The sequence below is a fragment of the Hippoglossus hippoglossus genome, chromosome 19, assembly GCF_009819705.1.
Source record: "Hippoglossus hippoglossus isolate fHipHip1 chromosome 19, fHipHip1.pri, whole genome shotgun sequence".
NCBI lineage: Eukaryota > Metazoa > Chordata > Actinopteri > Pleuronectiformes > Pleuronectidae > Hippoglossus > Hippoglossus hippoglossus.
In genome coordinates this window covers 13,447,331-13,465,679 of record NC_047169.1, presented here as the reverse complement: position 1 = coordinate 13,465,679, position 18,349 = coordinate 13,447,331, and the positions used below count along the sequence as shown (strand labels likewise).

Sequence of the window (18,349 nt, the reverse complement as noted above, 5' to 3'; positions counted from 1 at the left end):
CCCCCCCTCTCTTTCTCACACACACACACACACACACACAAACACACACAGTCACACACTACATCTGCATGGATCAGTGCCTCTCGGGAAAATATGTTTTTTTGTAATTTGGGTGAAGTGACCCCGTACCAGCCACAAGAACCACTTCAGCATGGCCCTCGGTGCTGAGAGAAGTAACCACCAGGTCCTTATGTCTCAAATGGATGGCGAGGTCATCGGTCAGCGAGCGTGGTTCATTAGTTTGTGTCCTTGATTGGCTCGCAGGTATAAGGCTCGCTGCTGAGTGACTTATGGCTGTAATTTAAGCTTGATTACATACACCATTACTTTAACTCTAATTAGACTGTCACTCAGGGGAGGGATGAGGGATGCTGACATCCTGGCTGAAAGGCCGGAGAACAAATATTTAGAGAGATCACGCTGCATTAACGCAGGGGATCTAGAACTATCAGAACTGCCATTAAATGAATTACACAGTGACTTGAGTTTGTATTAACAGAGATAAACATGTCTGAAACCTCTTCGTTTCCTACATTGTGATGCAGGAGTGCATTAATCAGCCTGCCCCGGCCCTGTGTCGGATAATGAATCACTGCCCGGGCTCCGGCCCTGACCCCGGGGTCACGCTTTTATAGACGACCACTTCATCACGGAACAATCTGCCGGGCGACTGCAGACAAAAGACGCACAACCGCCTCTGATGACCTTGCCTCGTGATCCGTGGAGGGAGGTTGGAGGATAAAATAAACAGGAAATAAAAAGAAGAAAGACATCAAATTAAAGCTTTGATCCCTCCACAATGTGTGTGTGTAAATTTGGCTCTAACTCCACCTCGTTAATGTTTGTCATGGGGACGTGGAGTGAGGGGAATGCTTCGGGGGGACTTTGCTGTGTCATTGAGTGATTGGGACACATAATCATTGTCTTATTTCAGGGTCAGTTGAGCAATGCACAGAGTTTTACTGGACATGGTTGGTTCTGGACATTTATCAGACTGGGAATATGTGTCACCCAGAAAAAAAGAAATCACTTGTTTCTCAGCTGATGCCAGTTTTTAATATAAAACACTCCACTTACCATCTTAGTGATTATGTCCAATATCAGTAAAAAGTTCACTTTTTCATCGATATACATATTCTTCTCCATAAGACTACACATTTCTTATCTTTTTATGGTCAGTCAAAATATTAAAACATTAACATCAAATATAAAAAACATATTTATTTAAAAAAACAGAAATGCAATAACTCTGTCATGTGTGTTTTTATGCTACAGCGCAACAGCTTTTTCCACATGATGGATTGTCCTTTTGGGATAAACCACAAACCACACATCAAATAAAGTATTTCCTTTACACTCCAATCAGGATGCAGATGTTTGAAGGACATTGCTCCACCACCAGTGCTCATAGAACTTATATTTGGCCTGTAGGGCTCATTATTACCAGCATTAGCGGTATCATGCTTAGTTTACTGATTAAACTGTATGTCGGAGTAAAAACTATAATATAATGTACAATGTAATCATTTTACAAAAGTAACAATGTTACGACTGTATTCTAATGAAACAGTTATGGTGAAAAAATTTAGTAACTCTATGACCATCAATTAAGTATACCTCAGTACACCATAAAAACCAAAATATAAAATTGCTCAGCTTTCTGTGATTTTTAACTAAAGTGAAGAATATTTTATGGCTTTTTAAACTCAGCAAGTGTTTCTTTCATCTAAGTTTTTTTAAGTTTTATTTTTTAAGTTGCCCACAAAACTTAATTCATGGTTGTAAAACACAAAATTGTCCAGAGTTAAAAACAGGGTTTACAGAGCAGTTCTGCAGGGGTTTTCTGCTAAGACCCTTCTCGTCTCTTTTCATGGGAAAATTGCAGTAAGTAAATTTGTGAGTGAGTTTTTTAAACTTTTCATTTTTGCTGCATGAGATATGTTAAAAAACTCCTATCAGACTTGATATCATTATGTTATAAAACTACACAAAACATACGATTGCTGATGAGAACTTCAAAAAGATGCTGAATGTTAAAAAGTGATTTTCCTGCCACCAATTTCCCGGAAGGATGTCAAGTGAAAACATCTGGTTCTGGTTCTGGTTCTGTGAAGAGAACTGTGTATCAACAAACTGAATCACTGTCAGGTAAAATTGAATCAAATCCAATATTCTTCCTAATCAATTGAGCTAATTTAACCAGTTATACACAGTTTGTTTGTCCCTTATTAAACTCCAAATATGTTACATCAATTCAATTCAATTCAATTCAATTTTATTTGTATAGCACCAAATCATAATTTACAGTTCCCACAATGACCAGCACTTTGGCGACTGTGGAGGCAAAAAACTCCCTCATTAACTGGAAGAAACCTCCAGCAGCACCAGACTCAATCAATCACAATTCAGGCTCTTTAAATAGGCCGATGTAAGAGAAGTAAAGGGGGCAACCAACTTGGAGTTATATGCATGCACTCCCGAATATGGAAAATAAGAGGTTTTCCTTTTATCACAATATTTCCTGCACTAAAGCTGTTGTGCCTGTGGTGATTTTTGTTATTTCACTTCAGCCGAGTGCTTTGAGATGATTTAGCCTAGTTCTGTTAAGTACAATTTAACTTTTAGTAAGATACCACTGCACTATTGGTCCTTTACCTATGATGGTTTCGATGGAAAACTAAACTGAATTTGTCCAGTCTCGTGGCAACTATGGGGAAATTCGTTAATAAAGTGCTTATTGATAAGGTGCTAATAGCCCTCAATATTTATCAGTCTAGATTAGTTGATCTGTCTTTTCACTCAGTTTGAGATGAAAACTACAGCAAATTGATTTCCATTATCATTAAAAAAGAGTGTATCATCATACACCTGCTATTTTATATTTAAATCCAGTCATTGGTGGTGACTGGGTATTTTGATGTGTGGATGAAGCAGAAGACAGGACGGTGAAATAAAAACAAAGTTTTATCATGTTGTAAAAGATGGACGGCAGCTCTTTTTAGTCTCTCATTGCAGGACAATGCAGTGGTTTTATGGCAGGGGTCACATCTGCTATGGGATAATGACAGGGGTAAGCCAAATGGAACATGAAGTGTGTCTTTGTGTGTGTGTATGTGTGTGCGTGCACGTGCACACTCGTGCCTGTGTGGTTGGAAGGGGGAACTAATGAGTCTCCTATGAGCTATTATCCGTACCTTAGCTCCGCACTCTGCAATAATAAAAGCCAACATTGCAGCGCTCCCTAACCAGAGACTGCAACACAACACTCTCCTCTGCTAATGCAAGTGATAACGCATCCACTCATGATGTGCAAACTTCTCCCTGGATCAAAAACAATAAAACAGCTGATTGCCTCTGTAGAGACATTTGTCTTTTGTTTTAAAATTATAGCCAAGTTTATTTTTATGTCTGTATCCCACACTGAGGACATTTGTGAATGACGGCCGACTGTGGCTCGACTCAGACTGTCCTTTGGGGTCAGGATCAGCTATCTATTGGCAGCTGCAGCATATAGTCTAATACCGGCCACTAAGCCAATTATGTGATTGGTCTTAGTGTGCAGAGTGTCAGCATAGTGTGATAAACCCAGTTCCAAATCGCACCATGCCCCTTACTTGTTTATTTACTGGAAGATCCATTCATTGATTTCATTTGATTTAATTTATTTTATGTGACTCAAAACCATGATCAGGTGGTATGGAGCACCAACAGGAAATACAAAAACAAAACAATGGCACACAGCATGGCAGAACAATTTAAACATACAACAAACTCTGGCAAATACTTTTCTCTATAATTCACAACGCTTACATTCTTACATAACAGCAATAAGTGATATTCATCTCATAGACGGTTGTCATGCAGGTTTCTATTCAGCCCTTGCTATCTTTCAATGAACATCATGGAGTGACGGCACTTGGGGCGATCCACTCCTGTTTGCCAGATCTTGGCCACAAGGAAGCCTTGGCAATGCTGCATGTCATCCGAAGGTGCCAAAGGTTGCTTAAATTTGTTTAGTGCACAATGTTTTGGGATATTTGGGCCTCATTTTTACAAGTGGGCAACTTTAGTCCGGGCCACAAGAAGTCCAGAAGTGAAGCATCATCATATGTTATCCCCATTTCCCCTATTTTGTAATACTGGAATTAAAAGCGCCTCAAGCCATGACCCTCCAATCAGACGTATAGCCAATCGAGAGAGAGAGAGAGAGAGAGAGAGAGAGAGAGAGAGAGAGAGAGAGAGAGAGAGAGAAGATCCCTCAATCCCCGTGAGATGAGCCGTGGGGGAGAGACGCACAGTAATCTCGTGGTGTGGAGAGGGAGAAAAGATCCCCGCAGCTCGGATATTAGAGCTTTATTTCTCTCCCCACGTTGCCGGGGTGGGTAAGTGGGCGCACACCCTAGATGTCACGCAACAACTAGTGCCACTGATTTGTATTGAGGCTGACAGATTGGCTGGTTTTTGGGGGGGCAATGCGCTCTGAGCGCGCAGCATGAAGGAGAAGGAGAGGAGCAGAGCGCACTGACTGAGGCTCTCCAAGAGTTTGTGCGTGGTGGTGGTTACAGTATGTCGGGATGTGAGCTGAACTTGTGGTAGAATGGCACCTCATCTCCCATGGGTCTCTGAGGGATGGCAGCTTTTCACCACCACCATCACCACCATCCGAGCGCGGACCTGCGGCGGCTCTTCCACCGCCTCACCATCGCTTCGTCTCTGAGCATCCTCTGCTTCTCCCTGGTCTATCTGCTCACTGGATGCTGCGAGTCGGATCTGACAGAAAACTCTGAGATCCAGACACCTGCGCGCGAGTTCGCCGCGGGATGGCAGTACGAGAGGAACGGAACCGGCTTTGCCCACGAGGGTGCCACCGCTGTTGGCGAAGGCGCGTTCAGTGGACACCCCGGGGTGGAGGCGAACAGCTCGGGCAAAGAATGGACATCCACTCGGAGGTTACCCCAGGCGATGATCATAGGGGTTAAAAAAGGAGGCACCAGGGCTCTGCTGGAGTTTCTGCGGCTCCACCCGGACATCCGCGCCCTGGGGTCGGAGCCGCACTTCTTCGACCGGCATTACGCACGGGGACTGGACTGGTACAGGTACGCACACTTTACGCAGAAAATCCATCTCAGCAAAGTTACTGAAACTGTCTGTTTTAAATAAACTTTTAAGATTAAATTAAGAGAAAAATCTCCCTTGTTCCTCCTGAGGTTTGTTCCATGGAAGCAAACCAAATGTTCTCACCTAATTTGCAGGTTTTGTTTTTGTTACATTCTGAAAAAGTGATTGACACTCCTTAACATTTAAATAATGGAATTTGGTTTCTGTGTGATTGTGCAATAGTATTTTATTCATATCTGCAATCCAAGTCCCAATTAGGAGCCTCCAACTTCCACCAGAAGAAGTGAATTTCTTTGTGCTGTTTGCATACCCCAACATAGCCACAGCAATTCCACTGATGTTTAGGTGACAGTCAAAGAGACTGTGCCATCTGGCTATGCCAATCTGTGCATGTGTGTGCCTGCAGTGCTTGGTGTGTGTGTGTGTGTGTGTGTGTGTGTGTGTGTGTGTGTGTGCAATAGGGGGGGGGGGGGGGGAGAGAGAGAGAGAGAGGCCTTTGCAGGATGAGTTCTCACGGAGCAGCAGAGTAATCATCTCTGGAGCCGGAGCCAGATGTTAATGTTGTAATGTGGCTCTGTTCTCAGCTTGTTCCATGAAAACTTGGAAATACTCAGAACACACACACAGACACACACACACAGACACACACACACGTACACACAGACACACACACACACACACACACACACACACACACACACACACACACACACACACACACACAGAGAATCATTTTAGGAAATAAAGGAAAGGTTTCCAGATTCATGGGCTTCATTCATCTTTTTTATACAGTGAGTGGATGCACGTATAGATACACACATTATTTCAAATATGAGGGATTAGATATTCATTTTTAAATTTGGATTGTGTTGTGTGCTGTAAACCATCCTACAGTATTACTGGAGTACAATAGTGACATTGGCTCAGCTCTGGGAACCATGCAGGCATGTTGGCACCAAGTAAACCTATGATGGAGAAGTGAACAGATGAATTTCTGCTTGATGGTGTTTATATGTTAATGTGCCCATAGACGGAGACAAGAAGAACCCACCATCACATAACAACGGTGGGATGTAAACAGAGCCAGAGACTATTTGTAGGTCTGGAAGTACTGGAAAAGCCTGTGTAGCCCGTGCTGTCTGCCAGCATGTGCGGCATGTCTGCAGTCTGCGTGGCACCAGGTGATGGGACTGTGACACCAGATTGTCACGTCTCCCCTCCGGGCCAGATGGGGCTCGCTGCACGTTGAGCCACTTGACATCCCTGTCAGCTCTGTCAATTGACCTCTGACTCCAGGTCACTTTACACTGGGAGTTAATGATGTGTTCACGCTACTTCATAACAAACAGAACACACCCAGAGTACACAGACTGACAAAGCAAATGTGTCTTTGTTCTGATTGCTCAACTGCAAAACCCCAAAAGTAGCAAAATGCCTTTAAAACAAAAAAAAGCATATACCTTTTTGTATCTATTGTCAGTGTATTTTCGTGTATCTCAGAGGACTAATGGACGAACCTAGATTTTCTTTTTTTGATCATTAATTTGATAAGTTATGAATACATTCACCAAAGTAATGGCTGAGATCTGGGAACACGGTTACATTGCTCCAACAAACTCCTGGGACAAAAGAAACATTATCAATCAGTCCATATAGCCAGTTTACTAAACCACTTTATATGGAGGGAAAATAAAAAAAAGAAACTTGCCAACCCAAAATAGTGATTAATATCTGTCATTGTACAGAAAAACTGTGTCCTTACACTTGGAAAGTTAAAGGTCAAAGTTGAACCCAAAATTGTTTTTTAAACTGTAATGGAGACTCTTGACAAACAAGCTGCTAGAACGTTTATTGCCCCCTGACCACTATTTTCAGGAGAAGTTTCTGACTAAAACATTATAATGTTCACATTTCAGACAGACATTTTGAACACATGAAAGTCTGAGAGAAGATTCTGTGATCAGAAATTGAAAATAGAAATAAAAAAAAAAGGAATTGGGTCCTTAATTGTGTTTTTAAATTAAATAAATTTGCACTTGATGATGAATCAATCACTTGAATATTATAGTGGTGCGAAAAGATGCGGCCTCCAAATGGAACTAATGAGATTGCGGTTTCTATGTGGTAAGCAACATGGACGCGAACATTACTTACATTACTATCGATGTCTTGAGGCCGCGGAGGCCAGTAAACATGTAAGGTAATGCAGGAAATTCAAAGGCACAATGACAATAGATAGAAAACATGATGCTGTTGGTAATATAACATTTTCTCAGACATATTACAAAAACGCTGACTAATCTCTAACTAACGACCAAAATGGCAATACATTTACTTTCTACCAAACAAATATTGCACTTCTCAAAACTTTTGTAAAGTTCCGCAGTCACTCTTCTCATGAGTATGGTTAAGCATGACCTCATCTGAAGGCAACAGAAGTCTAGGTAATATTTACTCCATTCACTTGTGTTGTCTCTTCCACAAACAGCAACAGCCTTGTCTCTCATCTTTTTAGTGTTGACACTGCTTTATTTCATCAACTGGCCTGGCATGTACAATGTCTGATATGAAATATGAACACAATCAAGACATTGAGACCTCAGTTGTAATAAAAAGTGGAATCATTCTCAAAGCCAATAGTGTGCTTTCATATCACACAGCAAATGGAGGGTCAACTGTGGGGCTTTCGGAGTCGACGTTACATTTCTGTACAACTGCTCCTCTCTCTTAAACCCTATCACGGACAATCAGAGAGAATGAGATATAGTGTATCTTCCCCAGAATCACTCCTTGCCTCTCTGAGAGTGAAATAACATTTAGCTTCACCGGGGCAATTGAGATCAGAGCCCCTGACAAAGATGCACTAATGGCGTTCGGAGCGGAGATTGGATCTGGAAGAGCGCTGCGATGGGCCCCGAGATGGACTGGAAGTTTCCTCCTTACTGTGTTGTCTGGGATCGATAGCTCTATCTCCTCACTCTGACCTTGGGTTGACTCCAGCATTAGAGCGGTTAGTGTTGGTCAGCTCGGCTTCGGTTACAATTACCAAGAAGCTTTATCCTACATTGGCATATTCCCCCCCTCCACGTAAGCTCACAGGGTTCATGTTGCACACAGTTTTTTTTTCTCTCTCTCTCTCTGTGTAGCTCTAAAGGAATCCATTAAAATGACTCAGCTGGGAACTCACATCTCACTCGTGATGGTTCCTTGCTGAAAGATGGGATGACAGGTGGATGGTGAAAAATAAAGGGGGAGATAAAACAGAGGGTGAAGAGATAAGACCCGGGTGAGGTAGAGGTTAAAGGGTGAAGTCAGTGTTACCGCAGCCTCACACATCCATGCTGACCTTTGCTTCAACCTCGGGGATTGTCACCAGAGCTGGGCTCGTGTGTGTGTGTCTGTGTGTATGTGTGTGTGTGTATTTGACAGAATCTGAAGAAGTCAGCATTTATGCACACAGTCTGGAGACTGCTCTGTGCTCCAGACAGCGGGGCTGGTTGTTTTTTGTTCTTGTGATACAGTGAGATTTATCCATATACAGTATTATTGACTCAGAGTTACCGGCACAGCTTTGACCTGACAGGTTGTATTGTCAGTATTTGCTGCTTGCGATCATTTCCAAGAAGGCACATTTTTCAAAGACATTAGAGAACACAATTCTCATGCTGGGGGTCAGGTTGAAAATCTAAACTAGCCCTCAACACAATTTATCATTGTACATCAGCTGTAGGTAACTGCAAGATTAGGCCAATGGTAAAATGGTAAAATGGTAAAACTGTGTGTTGGTTGAAGAGTTTCCATATTACGATGGAGTATTAGAGCCACTTAAAGGCAAAAAGAAATCAGAGATATTGAGCTAAAAGTCATAATTTTACAATAATTGTCGAGTATGTGGAAAAAATGTGGAGCATCTTATAAAGTTATATTTACTAAAAGTTTTCATTAATAACAAAACACTTAATCTTTTGCCACATCAGCACCACATTATTATCATAAGTGATCATGACTTTGAAGTGTGCAGTCTATTCTGAAGAAAGAACTACACAGATAGAAGATGTTATGTTATCATAATAATATTACGATAAATGTGCCCATAATGTCTACATACATATGTTCCAATCATTTCATGACAAAATAATAATCAAAGGGATCAAAGCTTTACTACAGTTTATTCTATCTGTGAGGTCCTCACTCAGTTTGAATGAATTTGGAGACACCTCTCAGGATGTACAACAGCAGTATAGGAGGGACGAAAGGACTCTGTATTCTCAGTCAGCTGCTGCAGTCGCACAGAGCCATTTGCAATTCATATTGAACTCGTTAAGGGAGGCTTTTAAATTCATACCCATACATCGGCGGCTTTGTTCTGCCGTGACACAGCACATGGTGCTACTTGAGTTTTTGTGTTTGTACAATGGAATATAATTGGCATGCAAATCACAGAAGAATGGCTGCCAAAACATTCGATGTTCAGCAGGATTTGGTGGGCGGGTTATAGGAAAAAACACGATTGCCGGATTTTCTGATGAATCAGATTTGTTAATCTGCAGGGGGGGAGGGTGGGGAGTAAGTGGTATCAAATATTTATATGTATAGTATTTTTTGCATGTTTTGGCACAGTTAAATATCATGCAAAAGTGTGACGTAATTAAAGCCTTAAGAATAGGTTTGATCTGGCTGCCATGCTAGGTTTTGTTTGCTGTGTGTAAACGGGGGGGCAGGTGTGGTCTGTCCTGTCCTGTACTGGGGGTGTCACCACAACGCCCAGACGGGTGGGGCGATCTGGACCTCATTAAGGTCCTCCCCTGGGGCTTGGAAAGCAAAGGTGGGGGGTTCTGGGGACCCTCGATGATGGATGTCTCCTGGAAGTGGACAGGGCATAGTGACAATGGACTGACTCCTTAATGCTCCCCCATATAGAGCAAATGGATGAGCGGGCCCCCAAATAACACACTCAAGCATGCATGCGGATACAAATACACACTCAAATCTTATATTTGACTCATAAATAAACAGCGAGGTGTGTATAATGGACACGCCTAATACTGTGCTCTTTGATTGGCTGCTGTTTCCTACTTGGATCAAACATCTAAGACAAACTGACCAGATTTTACGTCTTTGATCCAACACACCCTCAAATCCCCCACTCCTTTGCTGCATATTTGATGAACATTTCAATTGCTTCACATTTCTCAACAACACACACACACACACACACACACACACACACACACACACACACACACACACACACACACACACACACACACACACACACACACACACACACACTGATGGGGCTCCAGAGGGTGCTAGCTCCTCCAGTCTCCACCTGCCACTCTTGGTCCCAGCTGAGGCCCAGCGCTGCATTACCATTTTCAGTCTGTCCTCTTACAGTTATACAAACACCTTGCTTCATACATCCCATCATACCACCCACTCATCTCAATATGCACAATCCCTACTATTCCCGCTTGTACACCAGCCACACCTGCCTCTGTGTCGTTGGCCTAAGCCTCCCCCACAGGATCAATAGCCAGTGGCCTTGACTGGCCGGCACTAATTCACCAGGGAGGCCTGCTGAAATATTGGGAAATGGACGACAAAAGAGAGGTCCTCAAAGGCAAACAGAAGCTTATTGTAAGCTGCAGGATAATCCCTGTGTTCATCATACTGAATGTTTGATCTCACTCTCAAAAGTAAATGAGCAGTGAAAGGATGTTGCTAAAACAGGGGTTTTTAAACTGCCAATTTATTCAGCTATCTTTTTTTTTCACTCCCCCACTATACAGGCCCAGGAAACTATCTTGTGTAGTAACAAGGAGAAAACCCCTCACTGGCTTCCCACCCATAGACATGGCCAACTATCTATATGCTATGGGAAACAACCCTCGACTGGTAGAAGAAGACAAGAACTTTACCACTTCTGTGACTTCCCTTCGGAAAAACAACACTGGTCTTGCAACATTGGTGGTCTATATATTTACTCTACAAACAGCCAACACTTTCATTTTGACTATAATCTTCTCCTAAGTAGTTTCAGTTGCCTAAACTTGATCTAACCTGAACCATAGAGGAAGTTATTTAGGACTTATTTATTGAATATAGGCATATAGTTATGTAGACGGGACCATTTATGTACGAGAATTTCAAATTATCAGCAGGCAGGATAATCTTGTTTACGTTCAGTATGTGACCCCAGAACAAATGCGCCAAAGGGAGAGAAGAAGCAGAACCTGAGTTTTTGAATGAGAACCATCTAGTGTACAGTCACTAAAGGTGTACAGTCAGCACAGTGCAGTGTACAGTGTCCCAGTTAAGACAAAATGAGCAGAAAAATCATTTGTAACTCATTTGTAAGTCAAGGCCATTATTGCCAGGAGTGTAGTGGTGATGCAGCATCAGCATATCAGATTCCAGTTGAGCCTTTGGGTGTGCACTAAGTTTCCCACACTGCGTAAACCCACAGTTTGGGCAGAAATGAAAACTACATTGGTCATTCATTCCATTTTCCTCTATTTATCCATATATTGACAGTTAGAGAATATACAAAACAGATACAAATAATTAATTCCATCATCCCCTTGGGAATCATGCGCAGACTATGCTCAACCTACACACAAAACCATTGCTTATAATTACTTATTACATGTTTTTCAAAACAAAAGTATATCCATATGTTACGCTGATTGAAAATCCTTGATAAGATAAAGAGCACTTTAAAAAATGAAATTCTATATTTAGCTGCATCATACAACTTTGCCAGTGCATGTGATTCAACTGAAGCCCAAGCGGAGTCAACAACCGAAACAATAATCTAACCCTATTATTATCATATGCTATTTGTACTAAAAATAGTATTAACTATATATGAATTTATAGTACATTTTTTGACTCTGCCCTCAGAGGTTCAAATAATTATTTCAGACTCTGACCAAACCCAGGATCACAATTTAGACCTTTTCTATGCCAGAAGTAGGATCAGGGCATATTTAGTTATTAGAAAAACTAACAGCGATTTTGTCTGTCGATTAGTGCGTCTGTGCAAAGCTCATAGCTGAAGCATATTTATGGAAGACCTTTTCTTTTGATGGTGCTCTTAGGGGCCGTAATTAGCTCTTTGTGCGTAGGTAATGGCATGGGGCTCTTGGCTCTGGGGCTATTCACAGACAGATTGCTAATGGAGGCACGTTTGTATCCACTCCGATCATTCCTTCATCAGTCACCCACCCCTTTCATTTAAAACACTCTCGCAAATGCAACCACACACACGCGCACCCACCATCTTTAGAGAGTCTGATAACAATCCACCACACCCACCCGTTATTGTGTGTGTGTGCATATGTGTGTGTGAGCAATTAGCTTCTTTTGTCCTTTTACACGTGTGTGTGTGTGTGTGTGTGTGTGTGTGTGTGTGTGTGTTTGTGTGTGTGTGTTCAAGGTGGCCCAGGAGACCAGAAGCATGATAGCAATTGCTTGCCTAATGAGTAAATAATGAGTGTATGTTTTTGTTGTGCAGTGTGTTCAATGTGCCCACGTGCCTCCTTGCATATGTGTGTGTGTGTAGCAGACTGCACGGCTCCGCATGCTCAGGGTATTGGAGTTAAAAGGGAAGTCTTCGGGCTAAGTGGTGGTGAGCGCTGCCTCATGCCGATCAGATCAAATGTGTGTGTGTGTGTGTGTGTGTGTGTGTGTGTGTGTGTGTGTGTGTGTGTGTGTGTGTGTGTGTGTGTGTGTGTGTGTGTGTGTGTGTGTTGGGGGGGGTGTTGTATTGACAGGAGGTTGTGTTGCAGGCGCGTCTGAAACGTGATATCAGAGGACAGTCAGAGCATCCTGTCCTCACGCTATCAGCTCTGTGTCCTCTCTGTTTGTCCCTCTTTTATTAACATCTCATGTGTAACTGCATTGGAACACTTTTGAATGACTCTGTAATCGAATACATTGCTAAAATTTTAGACCAAATAAAAACTACGTCAGTAGTCACTCAGGAGTTTAGTGACGAAACCCACAGAAAACTTTTCTCCAGACTTAGCTCGCTTTAGCTCTGTGAAGCGTTTTAGGGTCTTTTTGCTCATTGTTTTGGTTTTACAGCCCACAGTTTTACTATTGTGGTTCAGTCCCACAGCTCTCATCAACACCTCAAAACCTGCACAGCAACAAACGACCGAAAGTCTAAGTTATTGACTGGCTGGTGATTGCCAACAGAGGAGACAATATATATTTTTAGGGGTTGAGAACAAAACAGAGCTAAAAGAGAAGGTGATATTGGACATACAAACATAAATCTTAATCAACGCTAATGTTTCTCAATGTCTAATGTAAACATAAGCATCAGTTTGCTCATGAAAGGAACTCTAATATGTCATTGCTGTGTTTACAGTTTGTCAAACAAACACAATCAAAACCCACAGTAACAATTAGCAAAGGAACAAAAAGCTATCTAATACCTAAAGGAATGCAGTTGTTGGTACACAGTAGTTTATACAGTTTTAATTAGTAAATTATAAGATCATTTTATCGACAGAATATTTTTTAATTCTCGAAAAAAAATTGTAATTCTGAGATTTTTGGGGATTAAACTGATGTATGTAAATCCATATCAGTTGAAACCCTGAAGGACCATATCACTTGTTTTACTACAAGTTACTTACATTTATAATTTATAACTTACTTCACAGTAGCAATTCTACAAACCATGCTAATGTGTCTGACACATATCAGCGTATTCTTCCAGTTATTTCAGATAACCATTGATTTCTAGTCATACAATTTGAAAATGAATGTAAACTCAAGGCTGACCAGTAGCTGTCTATTTCTACGAGGAAACTCCAGAAACTCATGAAATCCATCACAGAATACATCAAATTCAAACATTAAAATACAAAGTGAATGATTTGTGGTCAAATTTGTAAACGCATGAGTAAAAGCCTTTAAGCTCCATTCAGACAAGCGGGGACGCTGTGTATGAGGCTGCTGAGGTTGTGTGTGTTCAGTCTGTCAGTCAGGTGTGTGGCAGGTGTGTCGGCAGATGTCCCAGAGTCCCCAGCTGGTCCTGCGGGGCCACCGGACTCATTTATCTTTAAATGAGTCCCATCTGCTGGGCTTCTGCTGTGGAGGTAGAGGTGAAGAGAACAAGACACATTTGAGGGAAGACTCCTGTGTTTGTGTAGCACGGCTGTCAACTGCCTGTTTCTCTGGATCACTGGAGAGCCACTGTATCAACACCCACTGATCAGCCTGTATGATGTGTGCCAGGGTGACTTATAGGCCTTGTGTGAGTGAGAGTGTGTGTTTCTGATCATTATACACACTGAAGCAGGCAAATTACTTGTGTATATCATGTAACTAAGTAAATTCATCTCCCGCTAAATTATTCTGTAATCAGCTTTAAAAGCCAGTTTTAAAGCCAAGCTTAAAAGTTCAATATTTTGGATTTGTTTTCTTGCCGAGAGTTAGATGAGAAGATTTATACCACTCACATCTGTCCATTAGGGTAAATATGGACAAAGGCCATGACACAGTTAACTTACATCAGCACAAAGACTGGAAGCAGGAGAAAACAGGCAGCTCACTCCACTATTTGCTTCCTATTTACAGTCTATAGCTACTTTCAAACATGAAAACTGAACTCCGGATAGTCTCCTGACAATCTCTGGAGGGGCTGTATGCAAGAACGTAAATGTCAGAGGCTCCGGATTTGCACCGAAGTTTCTCCAGCCAGCCCCGGAGTAAATACTTTTCAGAATGAGCCTGTGTGAGAACACAGCAGGAGATCCTCAGGATGATTCACCCCGAGTGAGTGAGTGTGTTGATGACGCAAAACTGAAAAGATTCAAAAAGAGTACAAGTAGCTCCGGGTTGAAAAGCGGTGCCACACACGTAGAAGACGCAGGCGGAATTCATACATTACGTCCTGCCTCCTGTCTGCTGCACCAACCCTCACCTGAACACTCTTCAGTTTCAGTTTCTGATTTCTTTACTGTTGTGAATGCGTCTGAGTGGAGAATCTCCTGCTGCGTTGTTCATGTGTGAAAGAAAGAGAAAGTCTGAACCCAATCGTACGGACATTCTCTGAAAACGTCTTATTTTTGCTTCCAGAATCTATGCGAAGCTAAACCAACCAGACTTGTAGAGCTGAAGAGGTTGACTCGTAAATTATACGTGAGACAGATTTCAGCCATGTAGAAATTTAATTTTCTTTAGTTGTCTTATAATCTGCCTTACATCATTATTAATTTAATGCTGCGTATCGTGTCAGGTTCATACTGTAACCCCGCTAAAGCTAAAATATTTGTCTCTGTTTGTCTATTGGTATTTTACCAGTATAGAAATAATAATTGTTACTGTTTATAGAAGTGAGCATATTTTTTCTTACACTTCCAGAAGTATGATGCCCAAAGCCCTGGAAGGCCAGATTGTCATGGAGAAGACGCCTCGCTACTTCGTTACCGTGGAAACGCCAGAGCGAGTCCACTCTATGTCGCAGGATGTGAAGCTGATAGTGGTTGTCCGTGACCCCGTGACCCGAGCCATATCTGACTACACCCAGATCATCTCCAAGACGCCCGACATCCCTCCATTTGAGAGCCTCGCCTTCAAGAACCGCAGCACAGGTACAGCATGACTCTGACGATTAGCTCAAGGTTTCTGATCTATTGAACGATAAAACAGGTAAAAAGAGACAAACCTGCAGTCCTGGCTGCTCGTGCATTACATCGGCTCGATCCTGGAGCTTTTCTACAAAGCACTGTCAATCTTTTGTCCTCACTGAGCACAAAGAAATAAAGGCAAAAGCAGAATAACCCATCACAAGGGAGGCAGGTGTAAATTTGCAAAAAATAAGCTAGCACTATGAAACAAATCATCATTACTAACCAAGGGTCTGGTAGAAGCATTAAATATTTCCTATCAATAAGACACATTTATCAAGCAGATTACTTCTTGACATGTAAGAGGGACATGTGGTGATACAATTAATCAAATGGATCTTATTAAGAGACTTTCTGTGTGGAGTTTGCATGTTCTCCGTGTTTCATGGGTTTCTCCCACAAGAGGAAAAGGTGGGAAAGTAATGCAGTAATATGTCAAAGTAATGCAGTAATACGTGTCTGTAAATCCCCGGGCAGAACTGCAAACAAGGACTGCAGGTACAAGCTACTTTGGATAGTTCCAATGTGGCCAAATGTAAACCAGCGTAGGCCATTTAGATAAACAGGGCTCAGGTTGCAGGCCACAGATACTTGTTTACAGAACCCAAACTGCGGGAACTGTAACTCTCAAACTCAAAAATTAAAACAGGGTTAGGGTTAAATTAAAACCATAAAAACTTCTATATCATCTTTTTAATGCTGGACTATAAATATCTGTCTGACAGGAATAAAGCTCACCAGTGTTAAGCTTTGAAAACCACTTGCTTCGGCCAAAGAATAATAGCGCCAATGTTAAAGTTAGATGGGATCTGAGACAACAGCGACACTGTTGATGATGGTTTTTAATAAAAGGCCTTGACACATGTCTTTTTTTGTCTCTAGGTCAGATCGACTCTCTGTGGAGCCCGCTGTGGATTGGCCTGTACGCCCAGCACCTGGAGCGTTGGCTGGCATGGTTCCCCAGGACCCAGATCCATCTGGTCAGCGGGGAGAGGCTTATCTCCGACCCCGCGGGAGAAGTGGGCAAAGTGCAGGACTTTCTGGGCCTCCAGAGGATCGTCACGGACAAGCACTTCTACTTCAACAAAACGAAAGGCTTCCCCTGCCTGAAGAAGCCGGAGGGCAGCAGCAAACCTCACTGCCTGGGGAAGACGAAAGGGAGGACGCACGCCTCCATCGACCCGGAGGTGTTGCAGAGCCTGAGGGATTTCTACAAGCCACATAACCAGCGCTTCTATCAGATGGCGGGACAAGACTTTGGATGGCAGTGACCATTTGATTGTGTGGCACCAGTGGCTTTTGCACTGTTTTGTGTAGAAGTGTGAATCTTCCATCTGACTGACACAGACGCAAAGACTCGGAGAACAAAAGATCCAGAAAACACAGAAAAGTTACCGCCTCTGACCAGCAGAGCTGCGTCTCTGATGATGAGAAAAACCCGGTGTCAATGCACTTCACCTCTACCAATCAATTGTTTTGTGCAAGTGTTTAAGCGTCACTTTTAAATATCATAGATGTTCAGTAAAAGACGTGATTGCACTAAGAGTTTGTGGTACGTAACAAGCATCTCCTCTCCCATCGTTCCACCCCAGATGGTCAAATAAAGCATCTATGTGCAAGTTGGTCATGACGTTGTAGTTGCTATGGGTTACAGATTATAAAGTTGGTTGGTGAAATATACAGTGTAGCTTTTAGTGTCTCTGGTCTGCAGTTTAATCCTGTAGTTGGTAGGCTGTAGTGGCACAACAAACCCAGAGCAGACAATGCTTCGTTCCACATTCCTGAATCCCCATAACTTTCTTTTTCTACATGTTTGTTCTTCAGTCTCACTGGTTAAGAATTTAAGAGCAATCAATGCATACATATTGAGTATCGTCCTCCAAGCGTTGTTCCCGAAAAAGCGGGAATGAATCTTTTATGTGGTGAGCAGCAGAGGGGTGAGCGAGAGAATCTTTATATGAGCTCAGATTTGACTGAGTGGTTTTGTATTCCTGAATAATGAATGTGGATAAATGGATGTAGGGGAAATGGTGTGGATGACTTGCCTCCTCGCCGAGTGGCACATTCGTGTGCCGAGGCTCAGGTTAGGATTCTGACTGCAAAACCGCCCCACTGTACGTCGCGTGCGGTAAAGGGACCACTGGAGGACAACCAAAACAAGAGCAGGTCAAATCAGCGGGACAGGGACGACCTGTCAATGGCCATTTCTCTGGATGTGATATGTGACGCTTTAGTGTGTTACTGTGAGGGCCAGTTTACAGGGTTGTCTGTTTTCAGTTTGCATGTATTTGCACTAGTTTGAAAGTATTCAAAAATAAAAGTATTTTTAAGCATAGACCTTTCTTTGTCACGGTTCCTTTTCCTCAATGTTTACTACAAAATGCTGTGTTTTGTATGGTCTTATTAAGCCTTAATAAGATTAATAAGTTTGAATTTCTCTGGAGTGGTAGCTCAGTATATCAATTGCTTTGCAAACAAATTCAAATCATTAATGGAGGGGCTACAAAATGCCTTGTAAATAAGGTGCAAACAGTCCTGGGGTCCAATAATGTGAATAATAACATTAACTTAATAACATTACT

The 18,349-nt window shown here is 42.2% G+C and overlaps 1 protein-coding gene across 1 annotated transcript; it reads left to right on the top strand.

Moving 5' to 3' along the window:
- Nucleotides 1-4,205: 4,205 nt before the first annotated feature.
- On the top strand, nucleotides 4,206-18,100 carry hs3st3l (heparan sulfate (glucosamine) 3-O-sulfotransferase 3-like). The gene is made up of 3 exons (XM_034571269.1): nucleotides 4,206-5,096; nucleotides 15,502-15,731; nucleotides 16,650-18,100. The coding sequence occupies exons 1-3, from the start codon at nucleotides 4,630-4,632 to the stop codon at nucleotides 17,036-17,038; spliced, it is 1,086 nt and encodes a 361-aa protein (XP_034427160.1). The 5' UTR covers nucleotides 4,206-4,629; the 3' UTR covers nucleotides 17,039-18,100.
- The last annotated feature ends 249 nt before the right edge of the window (nucleotides 18,101-18,349 follow it).

Coding starts and splice junctions, on each gene's coding strand:
- hs3st3l (XM_034571269.1), top strand. CDS start 4,630: ATGGCAGCTTTTCACCACCACCATCACCACCATCCGAGCGCGGACCTG. Junction 5,097..15,501: donor CGGGGACTGGACTGGTACAG/GTACGCACACTT, acceptor TTACACTTCCAG/AAGTATGATGCCCAAAGCCC. Junction 15,732..16,649: donor CTTCAAGAACCGCAGCACAG/GTACAGCATGAC, acceptor TTTTGTCTCTAG/GTCAGATCGACTCTCTGTGG.